General features: G+C 35.6%; 2 protein-coding genes across 2 annotated transcripts; both read left to right on the forward strand.

The window, feature by feature from the left end:
* The first annotated feature begins 722 nt into the window (after positions 1 to 722).
* On the forward strand, positions 723 to 13,361 carry LOC107586516 (transmembrane protein 201). Its single transcript, XM_016273917.1, has 11 exons — positions 723 to 958; positions 2,139 to 2,259; positions 2,624 to 2,812; positions 3,318 to 3,497; positions 3,948 to 4,300; positions 4,649 to 4,852; positions 8,085 to 8,311; positions 11,473 to 11,535; positions 11,674 to 11,955; positions 12,323 to 12,451; positions 12,550 to 13,361. The coding sequence occupies exons 1-11, from the start codon at positions 849 to 851 to the stop codon at positions 12,645 to 12,647; spliced, it is 1,956 nt and encodes a 651-aa protein (XP_016129403.1). The 5' UTR covers positions 723 to 848; the 3' UTR covers positions 12,648 to 13,361.
* A 2,428-nt stretch (positions 13,362 to 15,789) lies between these two features.
* LOC107586555 (forkhead box protein L2-like) lies at positions 15,790 to 16,572 on the forward strand. The gene has a single exon (XM_016273979.1). It carries the CDS (start codon positions 15,790 to 15,792, stop codon positions 16,570 to 16,572), a length of 783 nt encoding a protein of 260 aa, XP_016129465.1.
* Positions 16,573 to 17,291: the final 719 nt, after the last annotated feature.

Genomic DNA, 17,291 nt, shown 5'->3' on the forward strand with positions numbered 1-17,291 from the left:
TATGAAAATAATTTTTTTGTTGTTGGGAATGCAGAGATAAAATGAGCCACATAAATAAATACAGCATTTTTAAGACTGTTTTGATGAATTTATGTCTGTTAGCAAAGCTTTGAAAACAAAGGAAAGAGTCAATAATCCCAGCTGTTTACTTGAAGGTTCCAAAACACCAACAAAGAACATGATCTTTGAGCCTTCTAGTAGTAGATGTCATATCTCTTGTGCCACAATGTTATGTACAAAATATATCGTAATGGCAACATTATGTACTTTTAAGCATGTTATCTTGTTAATTACGATTCAACTTGATTACTGATACAATACTAATTTTATACACAAAACGTTAAGGTGAAAGATGAGAATTTATTGTTGTAAAGCTTGTGAATGGCTGTTACATCTTTTGCCTCAAGAGGGCAGGTTTATACCATATAAACCTGCTTCAGTTCACTGTCCTGAAAAGGCAAGATGGTGGTCTGCAAAATGTATAAATAAGGAGACAATGCTAATCTTAATAACTGTGCAACATAGATACAAAACAATATTGTACAAATATATATATATATATTTATTTTTATTTAAGAACTGATAACATGTCTGTTATTGCATCGATTAATTATATATTTATATTTTACATTTGATTGTTTTATATCTTTTTATATTTGATTCATATAATTAACAGTAATTTAACATTATTTGTATCATCCCGTTTAGAAGTCGAACTTTTATTTTGACAGCTCTTGATCCCGCACTGATGACCTGGATATGACCATGCTTCTGTTACCGCATGCACTTGCACTACTCCAGCGTGTGGCTTCTTGTGAATAACACTACAGTCAATATCCCGTTTTGCAATGCAGTCCTTTAACCTATTATTACTACAGTATCCGCCATTTGTAGTTGGAGGTGTTGGAGCGACGGCGATTGCTGCAGGGGGAGCGCTAATCTATAGAATTGCAACCAGGTAATGTTATTGTGTCCCTGCCCGTAAAATATCGCTGGGCCTCGTATAACAGACATTAATATTTAGCTAGGGCTAAGAACTACACTGCACTTTTCCCACGTTTTCCTATGTAATTAACATGCATTGGCAGTAATATTTTCAACAGTTCGGCCATGAAAAATACTTGTGCACGCGCGGAGATATTCAATGGCGCGTGCTACACAAACAAGCGCGCGAGATTTCGTAAAAAGGCAAGTCTGTGGTACTTGAAATAGACCGTTAAATTAATATTTTCCACCACAAATATCATAAGTACTACAGTTATCGTTACTTCTGTAAATCAATGATTAATGTAATTAAGGCACTGATTCCTTCAGTGCTTTTTACTGGGTTTTTTCCCCCCTGAAGGCAGTGGTGGTTAAATTACTGATACCTATTCTAAGTAATTATGTTTTGTTTTTTTGTTACGGACAACTGATTACCATGGTAAGAGCGACTTATTTGGAAAAGACTTATTTCTATCAAACTGTCAAAAATGATGCGTATAATGCTTGACTGAAAGCAATATTGGAAGATCCCAACATTAATCCTCCTTCTATTGGTATTGCAAAATGCTCTGCTGTGATGTAAAATTAACCAGTCATATTTTTTCTAGTCCAAGATATTTATTAACACTTTTTAATAGGCCGTGCAGTAATAGCATATGTGATTAATTTCCTGGATTTTAATTCCTTCAAATTTCTGCCTAATGTTAAACATGTCATCACTTGTCTTAATGTGGATGAGGTTATCATTTATAATGTCACAAGCTGAATTTGTTAGTGTAATCAAGCCCCTATCAGCTTGTAAATAGAAACTTTATTCATGCTACTGTTAGGTAATCACTCAGGTCCCGAGATTACTGATTGTGCTGTCTGGAAAAACAAAATCCCAGTTTTACATTAGATTCAACACTTAGGCTTTGCATTAATTTCCACTGAATGTCTTGCATGTCCAATGGAAATTGATACAGCCAAAAACACTGGACCGCTGTAGTCCTAATTATTGTCTGCAAAACAAGCCTGTGACCTGTTAATTGAGAACCACTCTGGTGGTCTGTCAGGTCAGTGTTAATGGGAGTATTGTATTACAGTTGTTTTCTGTTATTAATGCATGGTAATTTGCAGCAGTTCTTCTAAATCCGACCCTTCTTATTCGACAGGAAAAAACCAACTCATGTCAAAGTGAATTGTTGGTTCTGCAATCAGGACACAATTGTCCCCTATGGGAACAGAAACTGCTGGGATTGTCCATACTGTGAACAGTATAATGGCTTTCAGGAGGTATTGACTTAATTTAGACGTTTTTTTTTGTTCTGTCTAAAGGTAAATGTTTTGAAAAGAAAAAAAGTATAAAATTGTATATGTATTTATTTAAACACTACCTTTCAAAGTTTGGGGTTGGTAAGATTTTTTCAGTGTTGTTGAAAGATGTCTCTTATGCTGACCAAGAATGCATTTATTTGATCAAAAATACAGTAATATTGTAAAATTAAGTTTTAAAATTACTTGCATTATAAGTGTCTTTTTGTATGTGTGTGTGTGTGTGTTTTCTATTATAATTAAAAAATGTATTGCTGTGTTGCTGCTGCAGCTTTTGGATATGCTATAAATGCATTTTTGTTTTGTGCTTGTTTTTGATCTGTAGAACGGGGACTACAACAAACCCATTCCTGCTCAATACATGGAGCATCTCAACCATGGCGTTTCGGCCGGTGTCCCGGAGACACCGAAGACTCTGCAGTGGGTCAACTGTCAAATGCTTCTGTGCAAGAAGTGCAACAACAACCAGACACTGAAGATTAAGCAGCTGGCCTCGTTCATCCCCAGGGATGATGTAGGTTTATAATTCACCCATTTAATCTCTTCATTTCAAGATAACCAATGTCTAAAGCTCGTTTTTGAATAAGATTTGCTTTTATGCTTTTTATACAATTTTGAGGCAAAAACGTTTCTGAATAAGATTTGCTTTTATGCTTTTTATACAATTTGTGGGCAAAAACGTTTCTGAATAAGATTTGCTTTTATGCTTTTTATACAATTTGTGGGCAAAAACGTTTCTGAATAAGATTTGCTTTTATGCTTTTTATACAATTTGTGGGCAAAAACGTTTCTGAATAAGATTTGCTTTTATGCTTTTTATACAATTTTGAGACAAAAATGTTGTGTATTAAATATGGCATTCAGTAGGCATCTAAACATTTCTATACTTCAAAGTCGTATTTATTTGAGCTAGAATAAACATCTTAAATTATTTTTATATGCATGTAATCATCAGCTCAAAAACAAGTAACATGCAAGCAATTGCAAAATTTAAAGTAATATTTTACCCATAATGACAGGAAAACTATGATGAGGAGATCGAGGTATATAAGCACCACCTTGAGCAGACCTTCAAGTTGTGCCGGCCGTGCCAGACAGCAGTGGAGTACTACATCAAACACCAGAACCGACAGCTGCGTGCTCTGCTCTTCAACCACCAGCTCAGACGCAGTCGGGATGCTGATAAAGCCTTTATTAAGGTGGTGATCTCTATATATTTATATGGGTTCAAATCAAGCCACAAGACTTGACATGAAAAATACAGAAAATTCCACTTTTATAGCACCCTGAAGTGTATGTTCTAGAATGCTAAGAGTTTGATTAGGTGCCAAGGGCTTGACATGGAGAAATTGCACTGAATTTAGATGTTGCCCAGATAAAACTGCAATTTTACTACAACCTAGGTATCGTTTGTAACGTGTATCAAGTGTGATTAATGACCAGTCTGTTACTAGTGTTTTCTTAAACCGCAGATAAATATGTGGAATTGATTGCCAGAGATAAGGAAAGACCTGTTCTCTCTTGCTTCTTTTGTTTCCTGAGTATTTTATTGTGCAGCTACTGTTAATTCAAGTTTAGTTTTTAATCAGGCTTGGCATGCTGCAAGTATCAATTATATTTTGTCTTTTTTTTTATATCCTTTTCTACAGAACAACTACTCACTCACCACTCCTGCCTGGTTGATCTTGCTCAGAGTCCTTGCATTTCTCGCCTGTGCCTTCCTTGTAGCTGTGGCTTTGTCTGAATCTGGAGATGTGGCCTCCTCCGTCAGGCAAACCTTAAGCGGAGGAGTCACCCCACCTAAACGCCCCCTCCAAAATGACAGTGAAAGCAAGGCTGAGGAGGGCAGCATGATGTGGGATGATCTGGTGGGTCTTCTGCCGGAAAAGGCTGTGGAGAACGCTCGACTCGTCTGGCAGTCCGGAAGTGACCATCAGATGGCCGTGGCCTCTGTTGGTCTCCTAACTTGCATCACAGGTGTCTTAATGGCAGGACCTGTCAGGTGAACCAAATAAAATATACATTATTTATTTCATGAAAAAATACATTTACCAATTTGTACGTATTTTTACATTTATTTGACATATTAAGTAAATATATATGTAAATATCTGTGCGTGATATTATGTAATTAAAGAATGTGAAATATATTTTATAATTCATGTATGAAAAAATGTATGTATATGTGTGTATATAATAAAATTATAGAGACAATTATATATATATATATATATATATAAATGATAAATTGATAAATATATTTATAATTACTATATAAATGAATGTATATATGTATGTACATTTATTTTAATTATAAATCTCAGCTAAATAGTTATTATTTTCTTCTAAAGGTTGAGGAGGATTGACGCTGTGGCCTCTGTGCTTTGGCTTCTGGTGATATGTTTTTACCTGGCTGAGTGTTACCTCAAGACGGACATCCCTGATTGGTTGGAAATGGTCAAGTTGGGCATCACTTCTGTGTGTTGTCTGGTGGGATTCGCTGCCGCTGTAGCAACACACAAATCCACGACTCAGAGAAGAGCCAGAGCTCACAGGTCAGAATCTGAGCAGTGACACTAAGATCAGTTATTTTATGGGATCTGTGTTCGAGGATACTTTTGGGACATTTAGAATCAAGGGTTTGATTATAATAATTTTTTCTCAGATTGGGACCATTTTCCTCCCAACTGTCTTCAATTTACACTAACTAACTAATGCACTCATTATAAACCTCTATGACCAAGACACTTGCTAAATAGGCCTTTTAAACACCGGGCTGAAATATAAAAAATATAGTCTGTGTGGATGAGCTTGCTCAAAGTACTAGAAAAGGATTGTTTATTGCTTTTTTTGTAGCATGTTGAATTCACAGGTTTGGAGTAGCTTGTAAAGATACAGTCTAGTTCATGAGTAAATTATGTTTTTATGCATCTTGCGATATGTAATAATATTTTTGCATTGAAATAGATAATGCACTGTTCACCAAGAAATCATAACGGAGCTTAGGCAGCATAGAATTTAAACTTAAAATTTACAAAACATATTTAACTTAAGCCGCCTAAAACTATACCCACTATATCAAACTGTAACAAAAATACTGTATTATGCCAATACTGCTCCAATCTCATATTTGCAATCTTATAACAAATGTGATATTATCAGTATTTAGTTGCTAACATACAAATATGTCCTTTTGTTATATTTTAGCTTAAGTACTCAGCGTTCAGTTTTAAGGTTAAGCTACAGCTGAACACATTTGAGAGAATCTCCAAATATTTGTGCCTCTCTTTGTGTTTATTCTGAACCTCAAGTCTGTCTCCACCACCGGGTTGATTTTGTAATCATTACATCAGTAAAGAATTTATGCAATAATTTGTGTTTAAAGACACAGAAAATTAGCTAACTTTGCATAGCACTATGCTTATTATATTATGAACATTATATTTTCTTTACTGTAAAGTGTTATGAGTGCACTACATTGTATTACATGCCATTTTAGTTTGAATACTACTAACCTCTGTAACATGAAGCCATCTCTTTTGAGTCTCTCTAACAAAAAGAGACACATTTTCAAAACTTCTACAAACAAAGCTTTGTAGGGATTGTATAGTCAACTAAACGTATTTTAATTGTCTCTTGCATACTGTATTTTAGCTGTGGTCTAGAAATGTGTGACAGTATGACTATAGATTGTATGTTTTTGTAGGTTTGCATCACTGTATTTCCCAAGTTACTGTACGCATGTGGCTGTGAAGTTCTTTTTTTGCTGTGATCAGAGTAATTACTAATGTGACTTAGACACTTACTGTCTGCGACTTTTCTGCTATTTAAATCAATTATGTTCATTTCCATTAGATGTGTATCAACTTATACAGATCGTATGGTACCTGTCCACCTCCGACGAGCTTTAATATTTATAATTTTGTATTACCAATTTAATTTTGTATTAGGTGAAGTATGCCATTAGCTTTTTTATGATGACTTGTGGCACATTTCACTTATTTGAGTATTTGACTGTAGACATCAGTATCGTTGAATATTTAGTGTAATGTATCCTCATTATCATAGTTTTGCTTGCCAAAGGCTAATGGTTGGTAAATGCTAATAATAGTGTGCATTTAGACTTGACGTTGATATAAGTATCTCAAAATGATGTATAACATTTGTTTAGCACAGCAGTGTATTTTTGTAACTATATTTGATCCTTCATTGACTATTTCATTTCTAGACAAGTTTAGATTGTCCGGAAGTATGATGCCTCCCTAATTTCATATGATTTCAAATGTGAGTAAATAAGTAAAACTGTATTTAGCACTGAGGATTTATTGTGGTAGGACCCGTCAAGGTGAAATCACAGATCTGTTCATGTTGTACCAGAAGGTGCATGGTGATGTCAGAGATTGATTGGAAGGAAAGTAATTGGGTTTTGCCCATTTTTGATATTGGTGCTGCTGTATCTTGTCAAATCCAGTTTCTTACTAAGTGAAGACTTTGATTTGGACCAGCTTAGATTTTATAAGCAGTTAAATTACCATAAAACTTTAAACTAGAATCTCAAATGGACCTGAATGTGTTGTACTTCATTGCCCGCAGGCTGGAAATAGTTGTCTGATTTTGAGAAACCTTCCACTGATATTATCGTTTTTTTTGGCATTGCTGTGCTTTTTCTGATATCTCATCAACAGCTGCTCAGTGGTTTCTAGTGTTTTTGACATGGAATGACCCCAGAGATATAATGTGAAATGAACAACTGCATTGTTGAATGGTGTGAAACCGTTTCCGTCCAGAAACTTAAGCTCATATTTGTTGTAGTAATGTTGGAGCAATCGCTGTATTATACTTGGGTTGTATTGCTGCATCTTTTTTTTTTGACCCTTTTGTATTATTTATCCCTATTATGAAAGTGAAATAAAATGCTGATAAAAATGCGAACTGTCTGTTTGCCATTTCTTTTATTTATTTAGATTACATTAAAGATTGTTTGAGATTAGGGATGCACCGATATGAAAATTTTGGCCGATACCGATAACCGATTATTCTTTATTTTTGAAAGCCGATAACCGATATGTTGGCCGATAAATCTATATCCAAATTGTTATATACTTTTTGAGAGCCTGATTACAAAAAAGGTCTCATCATTAAAAGCCACATCCCAAACACTTCAACATAAGCAGCCTAGTTTGAACGGTGTACGTTTTAAAAATATTTTTACTCTCCCATTACCAAATTTAGTCATAAAAAAGTCTTACAAATAAATAAAATAATGCATAAATAATGCAAACAAGTCACTGGACATCATTACACATGTAAAGAATCAAAATGAATGCGCCATAGATCAATAAAACGGAATAGCCTCTGCACGGACAATAATTGGTAACTTGTGCTTTTATAAATTAGAGGAACATAACCAAGAAATTAGAAGTGAATTAAGTGGATATGGACTGTCACTGGGATATTTTCTGATGTATAATTTCATACATTTGCAGATATGCTACCTTAAATTACTTCTATTTATTATCTGCGATGAAATCTTTATATCACTGAAATCTACTTCATCTTTAGTTCATTCAAATGAGGAGCAATGATCAGATAATACCATTTGACAGAATCAACATACTTTTTTCATTTATTTTCTGTATCTTCAGGCTTTTGAATTCTATGGAAGTCTGCGGGGTTTTCTGCAGTTACCTGCTTGAAGTGAAACAGAATCTAGTCCATAACAGTAACTGAAGAGATATTTGCTCCATTAAACTCAGCAGTGGACCAATTCTCTTCTGTCTGTTGCAGGTATTTGTCTGGCAGTTCGCATGGGCCATACTACAGTAATCACTGTCCCCCGCTGTCTGCACCTGTGTCTGGATCCTCCACCTTCATCCCAACGCCTCCCCCCAACCTGTCACAGCTGCTCATCCGCCAGCAAAGCCACAGAACGCGCAAAGCCTCGCCCTCCTCGCTCCCTGGGCGACTCAACAGGGCCCTCTCTCTGGGAACTATCCCCTCCCTAGCACGACCAGGTAAATCATAAGATAGATGCGCATTGTCATCTAAAGTCATTGTAATTTAAGAAGTTTAATGAAATTATATATATATATATATAAAATGATACAAAAAATATATTGATAAAAAATACAGGAACATTGTGAAATATGAATACAAATTAAAATAACTGTTTTCTTTTTGAATATCTTTTGAAATTGTATTTTATTCCTGTGATGGTAAAGCTGAAGTTTCAGCATCCATTACTCCAGTCTTCAGTGTCACATGATCCTTCAAACATCATTCAGAAATCAGAAACATTTCTTATTATGATGGTCAATGATAAAACCATTTTTTGCTACTTAATATTTTTGTGGAAACCTTGATACACTACTATTCAAAACTTTGGGACAAGTAAGATCTAAAGAAAAGCTTTATTGAGCAAGGACAAGTAAAATTTATCAAAAATGTATACATTTATTATGTTATAAAAGATTTATTTTACAAGTAAATGCTGTTCTTTTGAACTTTCTATTCATCTGATAATCCTGAGAATTGTATCATGGTTTCCACAAATATATTGAGCAGTTTCAGCATTTATAATAAAAACTATTGTTAATAATTGAATGCCAATAATAATTGATAATAACTAAACACCAAATCAGCATATTTGTATAATTTCTAAAGATGACACTGAAGATTTAAGTAATGGATACTGAAAATTCAGCTTTACCATCACAGAAATAATTACACTTTAAAATATATTAAAATAGAAAACATTTATTTTAAACTGTAATTTTGCAATATTTTACGATATTACTGTTTTAACTGTATCATTGATCAAAAAAATGCCTATAGCCTGCTGATATAAATATTAAAATCATTTTAAATAAAAATAATTATAATTAAATAAATCACAATAAAAATGTATGGGCTGTGCAATGAAATGGGCTTTTTGTAAAATAGTTGTAATCGTTATATAATGTAGAAAAGCCTTCACTTTGTTTGTGAAGTTAAGAGCTGTGCTGCTATAGTGAGAGGCCAATGCAGAAGTGCATGATGGGAAAGATGTGGGTCACTGATTGACTTAATGCATGGTACGAGGAACTCGGCTCACTCTTCACCCCAGACGGTGCCGCACCTAGCAGGGGAATTTTGCCAACTGCCAAAGAAAACTGAAGTGTGATTGAGAAATAGTCTGTTCGATGTCTTCAGCTACCTGCATGCTACAGGGATTTTCCCATCACTGATGAGTTTCCAGTTACAGGAAGGGACTAATTTACATTGCTGATCTGTTTCATCTTATGCCATTAAATTTAAAAGAATAGTGAACCTTTAAATGAAACGTGCTTTTATTTACTCACCGTCATGCTGTTCCAATCCTGTATGTTGTTGTTGTTTCAGTGGAACAATTTTTCTCTTTTCCAGCTCTAAAAATGGAGTTGTGTGAGGAACCTTATTCACTGATAATGCCCTTCATATCAGCTCGCAGATCAGATATGATGCAGATCAATATGAACTATCATTGTATGAAAGAAGATATTTCAAAATTCACATTTTGTGAAAAAATAACATGCATAACAGAAAATAAAAATTTTCAAAGAACTATTTCTTTAACAAGATTTTTTTTTTATTCCTGCTTATGTGTTTAAAACTATTTGTTTGCTTAATTGGCTCACAGTTTTGACTTTGCATAGCCTCCAACATATTGTTCATACTATATATCAAAAGGGATTCCAGGGGCAACAGCTTGGTTTGCCAGAGCTTTTAGCTTTGACCCTTCAGTAAACGGGACTTTGTAATACACACAGGCTTTTAAGCCTAGGATCAGGGTGATGTCGGGAGTGGTGTTTAAATGACTGTTGTGAGACGGTAGAAGAATCATGGTTCGTTTCATGTGTGGATCTTCAGACGAGACCAGATGAGATGGCAAGCGTCAGCCTCCTGTAATCAGATGCAGTGGCTCGGCAGGTGTGATAAAAAGGGCCAGAGCTTGATCTTTACGCTCTTGATTTAATCAAACACACTTGTCTGAGAAATCTCAGTGTTTGATTCATTTTCCACCTCATTGCATTATATAGAGATGGGTATGTAATTGTGATCTGTAACAGCTACCAAATATTTAGTTTAAAGAAATATCACTGAGAGTCCAGTGAGATCTCTCACAGCTCGTTTTTACAGAAGCATTAGAGTATCACTCATCTCCCCTTCACACGTCTACAGGAAGCTGTGTTGGCTCCACATATGGAGACATTCCTGGAATGACAGTATGAGAGCGTTAAATGACTCTACTTTGCAGTTGGATGCTTGTGTTGTATCAGAAAAAATTGCTAGGAATTTCTATCAGTCTTTTGTGTGATCTGAGAGTCCAGTGAGATCTCTCACAGCTCGTTTTTACAGAAGCATTAGAGTATCACGAATCTCCCCTTCACACGTCTACAGGAAGTCTTGAAAAGGCTTTTGTTGTGAGCAGGGCCAGTACCTGCTCCATCATGTACCTTCACCCATCTGCTTTATAATGTTCAGTAATGGTGTTGCTCCTCTCTACGACTGCAGCTGTGTTGGCTCCACATATGGAGACATTCCTGGAATGACAGTATGAGAGCGTTAAATGACTCTACTTTGCAGTTGGATGCTTGTGTTGTATCAGAAAAAATTGCTAGGAATTTCTATCAGTCTTTTGTGTGATAGCTCCTCTTCACTTTTTGAGAAAGTAGCCATGGAAATGTTTCAAACAAGAAACTAGTTGTACTACCATTCAAAAATTTGGTGTTGGTACGATTTTTTTTATTTTAAGAAATTGTTTTATTCAGCAAATATGCTTTAAATTGATCAAAAGTGACAGTAAAGACATTTATAATGTTACAAAACATTTGTTTCAAATAAGCGCTGTTCTTATGAACTTTATATTTTTCAATGAATCTTGTTTTCACTGAAATATTAAGCAGCAGAACTATTCTCAACATTGATAATAAGCACTATATCATATTAGAACGATTTCTGAAGGATCATGTGACAATGAAGACTGGAGTAATGATGCTGAAAATTCAGCTTTGCCATCACAGGATTAAATTACATTTAGAAAAACAGAAAACAGTCATTTAAAATTGTAATAATACTACTTCACAACATAACCACTTTTACTGTATTTTTGATCAAATAAAAGATGAATAAAAAGACCCTGGTCTTTTACTTATAGATTCAGGTTTCCTCTTCAGTGGGAGTAGACCATCTTCACAGTGTAAAGACTCTCCACCTTCAGGTAACTTGAAAGAAGTGAAGGAATGGTTGCATCTTTAACAACTAAAACCTGATAAATCATACATGATAATAGTCAGTTACTTAACCAGTCACATCACCATTTGATAAACGCTGTGCAATTTCTTTCATTTTTCAATAGATTACTACTCCCTAAAATCTGGAAGCCAACCCTCTTCTCCTGGACCGTCTCCAACCCCTTCTGTGGCAGGATCCGTCACTTCCACCTCTAGCTCTGCCAGGCAGCGCCGGCCACTCATCAGCCCAGCCAGACTCAACATCAGTGGGCAAAAGCTGCGGCTCTTTTCCTCTCCTCTGGAGCCTTTTAGTTTGGCCTCACCTCCTCCCTTTCTTTCGGAGCAAAGCCACTTGCACAGCGGAGGATTCTTGCCTGATGTTCCACACTTCCATTCACAGAATCATGGTATAGGCCACTTTTGGATGTAGTTTTTAATTTTGTGTTAATCATTTGAGCTGATTGATAGCATAGAGTGGCCCCACAATTTTATCAATTTTATTTAATTTTTTTATGTGCGATTGTGGCTTTGTTGTTGTTGTTTTATTTGTCAGCTTTTATTTATTTATTTATTTTAAGTGGCCAAATGCTTTTTGGAAGCTGTTGCTATTTTTGAGGAACAATCTTCAGTCTATTTATTTACAAGTATTACTTGAAAATTATATTGAACTACTAATAACTTAAGAAACCTCAGTTTAACACATAAACAAGGCAAATCTTGTTTCGATGTTCTGTTCTCAAATTTTTAATTGTAATGATTTTGTTTGGGATTCAGGTTCATTGATCGATGAGGGCAGTGTGTTTGAGCATCTGGAGAAGCGAATGGACAGCTCCTCTGCATCGTCAAACTGCCCTGTAGACACGACCACAGGAAATGAAACTGACAGCAAGCCTGGATGGAAGGGTACGAATAGGAAGTTCATTATAATAGTAGCGTTTAAACTAACTAGGTTACTCTGTTCCACATAATAATTTGTTTGTATGTTTTTGTCGTCTTCACAGGTTTTTGGGGGTTGACGCTTTGGCCTGGTATACTGTTTACCAGCCTGACCATTAACTTAACCTTTATCTGTGTCTATCTTTATTACAATTGGAGATGAGAATATAGAGCAGACCTCGGGAGTTCAGCAGTTTGACTGGTCTTTGTCACCTTTGTGCTCAGTAAATCTGGGATCTTTACAGGAAATATGTGGATAGCATTTCCCTTGGGTGGCGACTACAACTTTATTCTTGCTTCTCATCAATTGTGGAGATAAAAAAGGAGAATAATTGAATTCTCACATAAATGAGACGACCGTATTCTCTTAACTTGAGCTATGTTACATGCAGCTGAGATTCTACATTATGCCGCAAAGTATGATGTGAGCTTTGTAAAACATGTTCTTGTGCATGTTCAATCATTTCTTTGTGGGTTTAAACACTGGACGTGTTTCAGATGAATGATTGTGCAGTTTAGTTTAACAGAAAGTTGTCTGTTGGGCATATGAAAACGTATAACTTTATAAAAACTTAATTTGACAGCTTTGCGATATTGCTGTATATTTAAGTGTTTCTGTTTATCCTACTTCCTCAAAGGATAATTCTGTGTCATGTCATTATCCTAATGATGTGATATTATAAGGTGCAATATGTTTGTGTTGATCTACTTTTGTCAACAATGTGACACTGAAAGATTTGGTTTAGCAAATGTTGAGCCTCTGTCTCTGTTTTATCATTTGACTCATGAATCAGACTCATCCTTTGAAACAGGATAACATGAATATTTTGTGCATAAAATAAAAGTGTTTCAATTACCAGATTGAAATAAATCTCCATTGTAATAGTTATTGGTTTTGGTGTCTTCTGTATTTTTTCACACATTAAAAAATAAATAATAATAAAATATCTTCTCTGCCTTGCTCGTTTTCTCTAGATTCTTTCCTAATCTATGGCATTGTATAATACAAATATTGTCTCCTTGGCAAATTGCTTATGCTCGACTTTTGGAAGTCGTTTTGGATAAACGGTAAATGCGTAAATTTAATGGTCTGCTAAATGCATAAATGTAAATGTAAACCTTTCACTTCCAACATTCATAAATTCTGAGTATGTATTTGTAAAGTCAGTTGCTTAGTGAACGGGTCAACAGTGAAGGTAGTTATAAAGGGTTTTCCTTGATCTTCTTGATAAGTTCAATTTTGTGTTGCAATTCCCATATCATGATGTACTTGAAACATTCACTTGTTCTTGCATGTTGCCCTTTTGAATTGTGTTATTAGAAAACAATGCAATAATTTACATTTGTAAAAAAGTGTAAGGAAAAATATACAATGGGAACTGAAATGAAAAGTTCTCCAGAGTACCAAAGTTTATCTTTCTCCATCACTGGCTGAGCGTAGACCGTCTGTCTCCTGAAAGAACGATAACAATCTGGATTCTCTCAGTATATGACGGGCTCCGAGTGGGTGGTTATTTAAGAGATTATTAGGTTGTGAATGTTTTATTTCCAAAAAATAAAGAACAGAATGCAAAATCTGTTTAATTTCAAGCAATTAATGCGTTTTGCAAAGATACATTTCTATAATTTCTTTCTAATTTCTATGATATATTTACTCTTACAGTGTTGTGAATGTGCATTTTAATGGAGGTAACTGAAGATCTGAGGCACTAGTTAGCGATGCATTTGACTGCACATAAAGATGAAACTGGCAGAGTGGGAAATTCCCCCCAAAAAAGAAAAGGAAAAAGGCAAGTTATTACATGCATCTTTCAGTAAGAATGTTTTATGTTATCTTAAGACGCATTCAGACTAAGTATCTATAATTTTGACCCATACAATGTATTTTTGGCTATTGCTACAAATATACCCAAGCGACTTAAGACTGGTTTTGTGCTCCAGGGTCACATATTAGACATTGCAGCTATTATATGCAACAGTTTACAATACGTTTCCATTTGTTAACATCTGTTAACTATGACTTATATAATCATAATAATAATAATAATAATAATGCATGAACTAACAATTATATAAAAATATTTCTAAAACATTTATTAACCTTAGTTTATGTCAATATGAAAATTGACCAATACATTATTAAAACAAAAGTTGTATCTGTTCATATTATTTAATGGACACAAGCTAACATGAGATAACAATGAAATATTATCAACAAACATTAATAAATACTGAAACAAATGTATTGCTTATTGTTAGTCAATTTTAGTTATTGCATTAACTAACTAATGAGACCTTACTGTAAAGTGTTACCAACATTATGATAATTCCTGCTAATTTTAAGTCATGCAAACCAAATTCACACTACTGTAATCCACAAGACTTTCATTTTCAGCCTAAATATAGCTATAATTTCATATAATTAATTCCAGTCCATAATCACTATCAGAAAAAACTACTAAACATTTAAATTACTTTAAAAACCGGCCTTGCTTTTAGGTTGCCCATAGTTATCTATATTAAAGAAAAAATGTAACTTCACATCAACAGATATAAAGTAATCCATATTTTGCATAGCTAGACGTATATGGTATTATGTTGAGAATATCGCCTCATCAAACAAGGTCTTAACAAGGCGGTACCTTTGATGGCGCGCTTCATATATTTGATTGGACGAAGCAGTGGCGGGAAAACAGCGCCGAAGAAGAAGTTTAGTTTTCAAACCAGATGCTCTTTGTTTCATGAGATATGCGCAGTCCACAAAATCCTAAATGCATTATAGTTAAATGTGTTTGAACGTTATATGATATGCTGATATTATTTAGTCTATCCTGATCATTTTAATCATAGGCCTGCAATTAAAACGGAGCGCATAAACATTTTAAAATATACAAAAAAATAAATACAATAAAATAACTATTACGTTAAAGTATACGTTTTTATATTGAATCTAATATTTTAAATCATTCACAAAACTAACAATACGAATAAAAAGAAATCGTATTATTTTTATTTGATAGATGTTGGGCTTTGCGCTGTTAGCAAGCGGTTTTAATGCCGGCGACATCAAACAGATGTTTACTGTAACATTTACCAAGCAGTCAAAATACGTCTGCGACCCCCGCGCGCCTCTTTCATGTTGAATTCGCGAACTTTTGACCTCTATTTCAGGATACCAACAGGAGGCAGGGCAGGTAGGTGGAGACTAAACCAAATCCGAAGCACACCTGGACACTTTTAACTTTACACCTGTGCCGTGCGCTGCAGAGAATCTCGCTTTTATTCATCCAGCTCAAGCCCACCTCATGGATCGCAGAGCGGAGGCTGGAAACCTGCAATCCCGTGATACCGCAGAGGACGGTCCGGGTACCGCGGGGGATGGAGGAGCCGCTCCAGCACCCGAAAAGCCTCCTTATTCGTACGTGGCTCTCATTGCAATGGCCATCAGAGAAAGCGAGGAGAAGAAGCTGACCCTGAATGACATCTACAGCTTCATTATATCCAAGTTTCCATACTACGAGAAGAACAAAAAGGGGTGGCAGAACAGCATCAGACACAATCTGAGCCTCAACGAGTGTTTCGTGAAGATTCCCCGGGAGAATGGCGGGGAGAGGAAGGGGAACTTCTGGACGCTAGACCCTGCGTTTAACGACATGTTTGAGAAGGGTAATTACAGGCGCAGGAGGCGCGTCAAGAGACCTTACCGACCACCACCCTTACCGTCTGGATTTAACTTCACCGACTCGTACTGCCTGCAACAGGAGCCCCTTTACTGGCAAACCCCGTTCATCAGCACCAGCTCCTGGAGCCACCAGTCCAGCTCTCCGACGCACATCTCCAGCTACCTGCAGCCCATGCTTGGTAACGCGCGCCCTCTGTCTCCAAACGATTACGCCAACTCTCCCGTGAGTTATTACCACGGTCAACACCATCACCTTCTCCCGTCCTACAGACCGTACCACCGGCATCCGACCGCTCTGGTGCCTCTGAGCGGCATGACTCCACCGGTGAGCCCGGGCGGAAGCTCCATCTCCACCTGCAGCTACCCGCCGCAGAACAGCCACCCTGAACATCATCCGTTTGACTGATGGACACACATGTGAAAACTGAATATAAGTAGGCAAACAGTTTCATTTGGATCTAGATTTGCTTTTTTCGTTAACCTTTGGGAATGTTAAATATGCCGTTTCAAGTCAAACTGGCTGGTTGAAATTAGATCGGAATGTTGCATTCGCTGCATTAGTTTGATTACTGTATATATATACAGTAACAGGTTTACAGTTGTGTCTTGTGGATTCTCACGAATGAAACATTGTTACATTGCTTATATTGTTGTAGTCAAGAGACGAAGAACTGTTCAAACGCACTTGGTTGTATAGGCAAGTTATTAGTTTCCATCAATTTCAGCAAGTGTTTAAAGAAAGCATCAAGATACATAAGCATATTTATTTTTTACCATATGTTGAGATGTGCTGGATTAAGGATCTTAAAATGAATGAACGGTTTGCATAGCAGTTTACCGTTTAAACATGTGTTTGCTTAGTTGGAAACTCTTTGCACAAGTTGTTTACAGGAGTTCTTTACACATGCAAAAGTGTATTTTCTTTAAAAAAAATGTTTTGTTTAACCTATTGAATGGACATGTTCGGTGTCTGTATTTTTTGAAAATATTTTTTATATGTAAGTGTTCATAATCTTTTCGAATTTTTCTCTGATAAAATTCTGATAACTGGTCATGCAAGTCTCAGTTATTTGACAATTTATTTTGTATATTACTAATTACATTTGGTCAAACTTAATTATAATA

This window comes from Sinocyclocheilus grahami, unplaced genomic scaffold (assembly GCF_001515645.1).
Source record: "Sinocyclocheilus grahami isolate Dianchi unplaced genomic scaffold, SAMN03320097.WGS_v1.1 scaffold83.1, whole genome shotgun sequence".
NCBI lineage: Eukaryota > Metazoa > Chordata > Actinopteri > Cypriniformes > Cyprinidae > Sinocyclocheilus > Sinocyclocheilus grahami.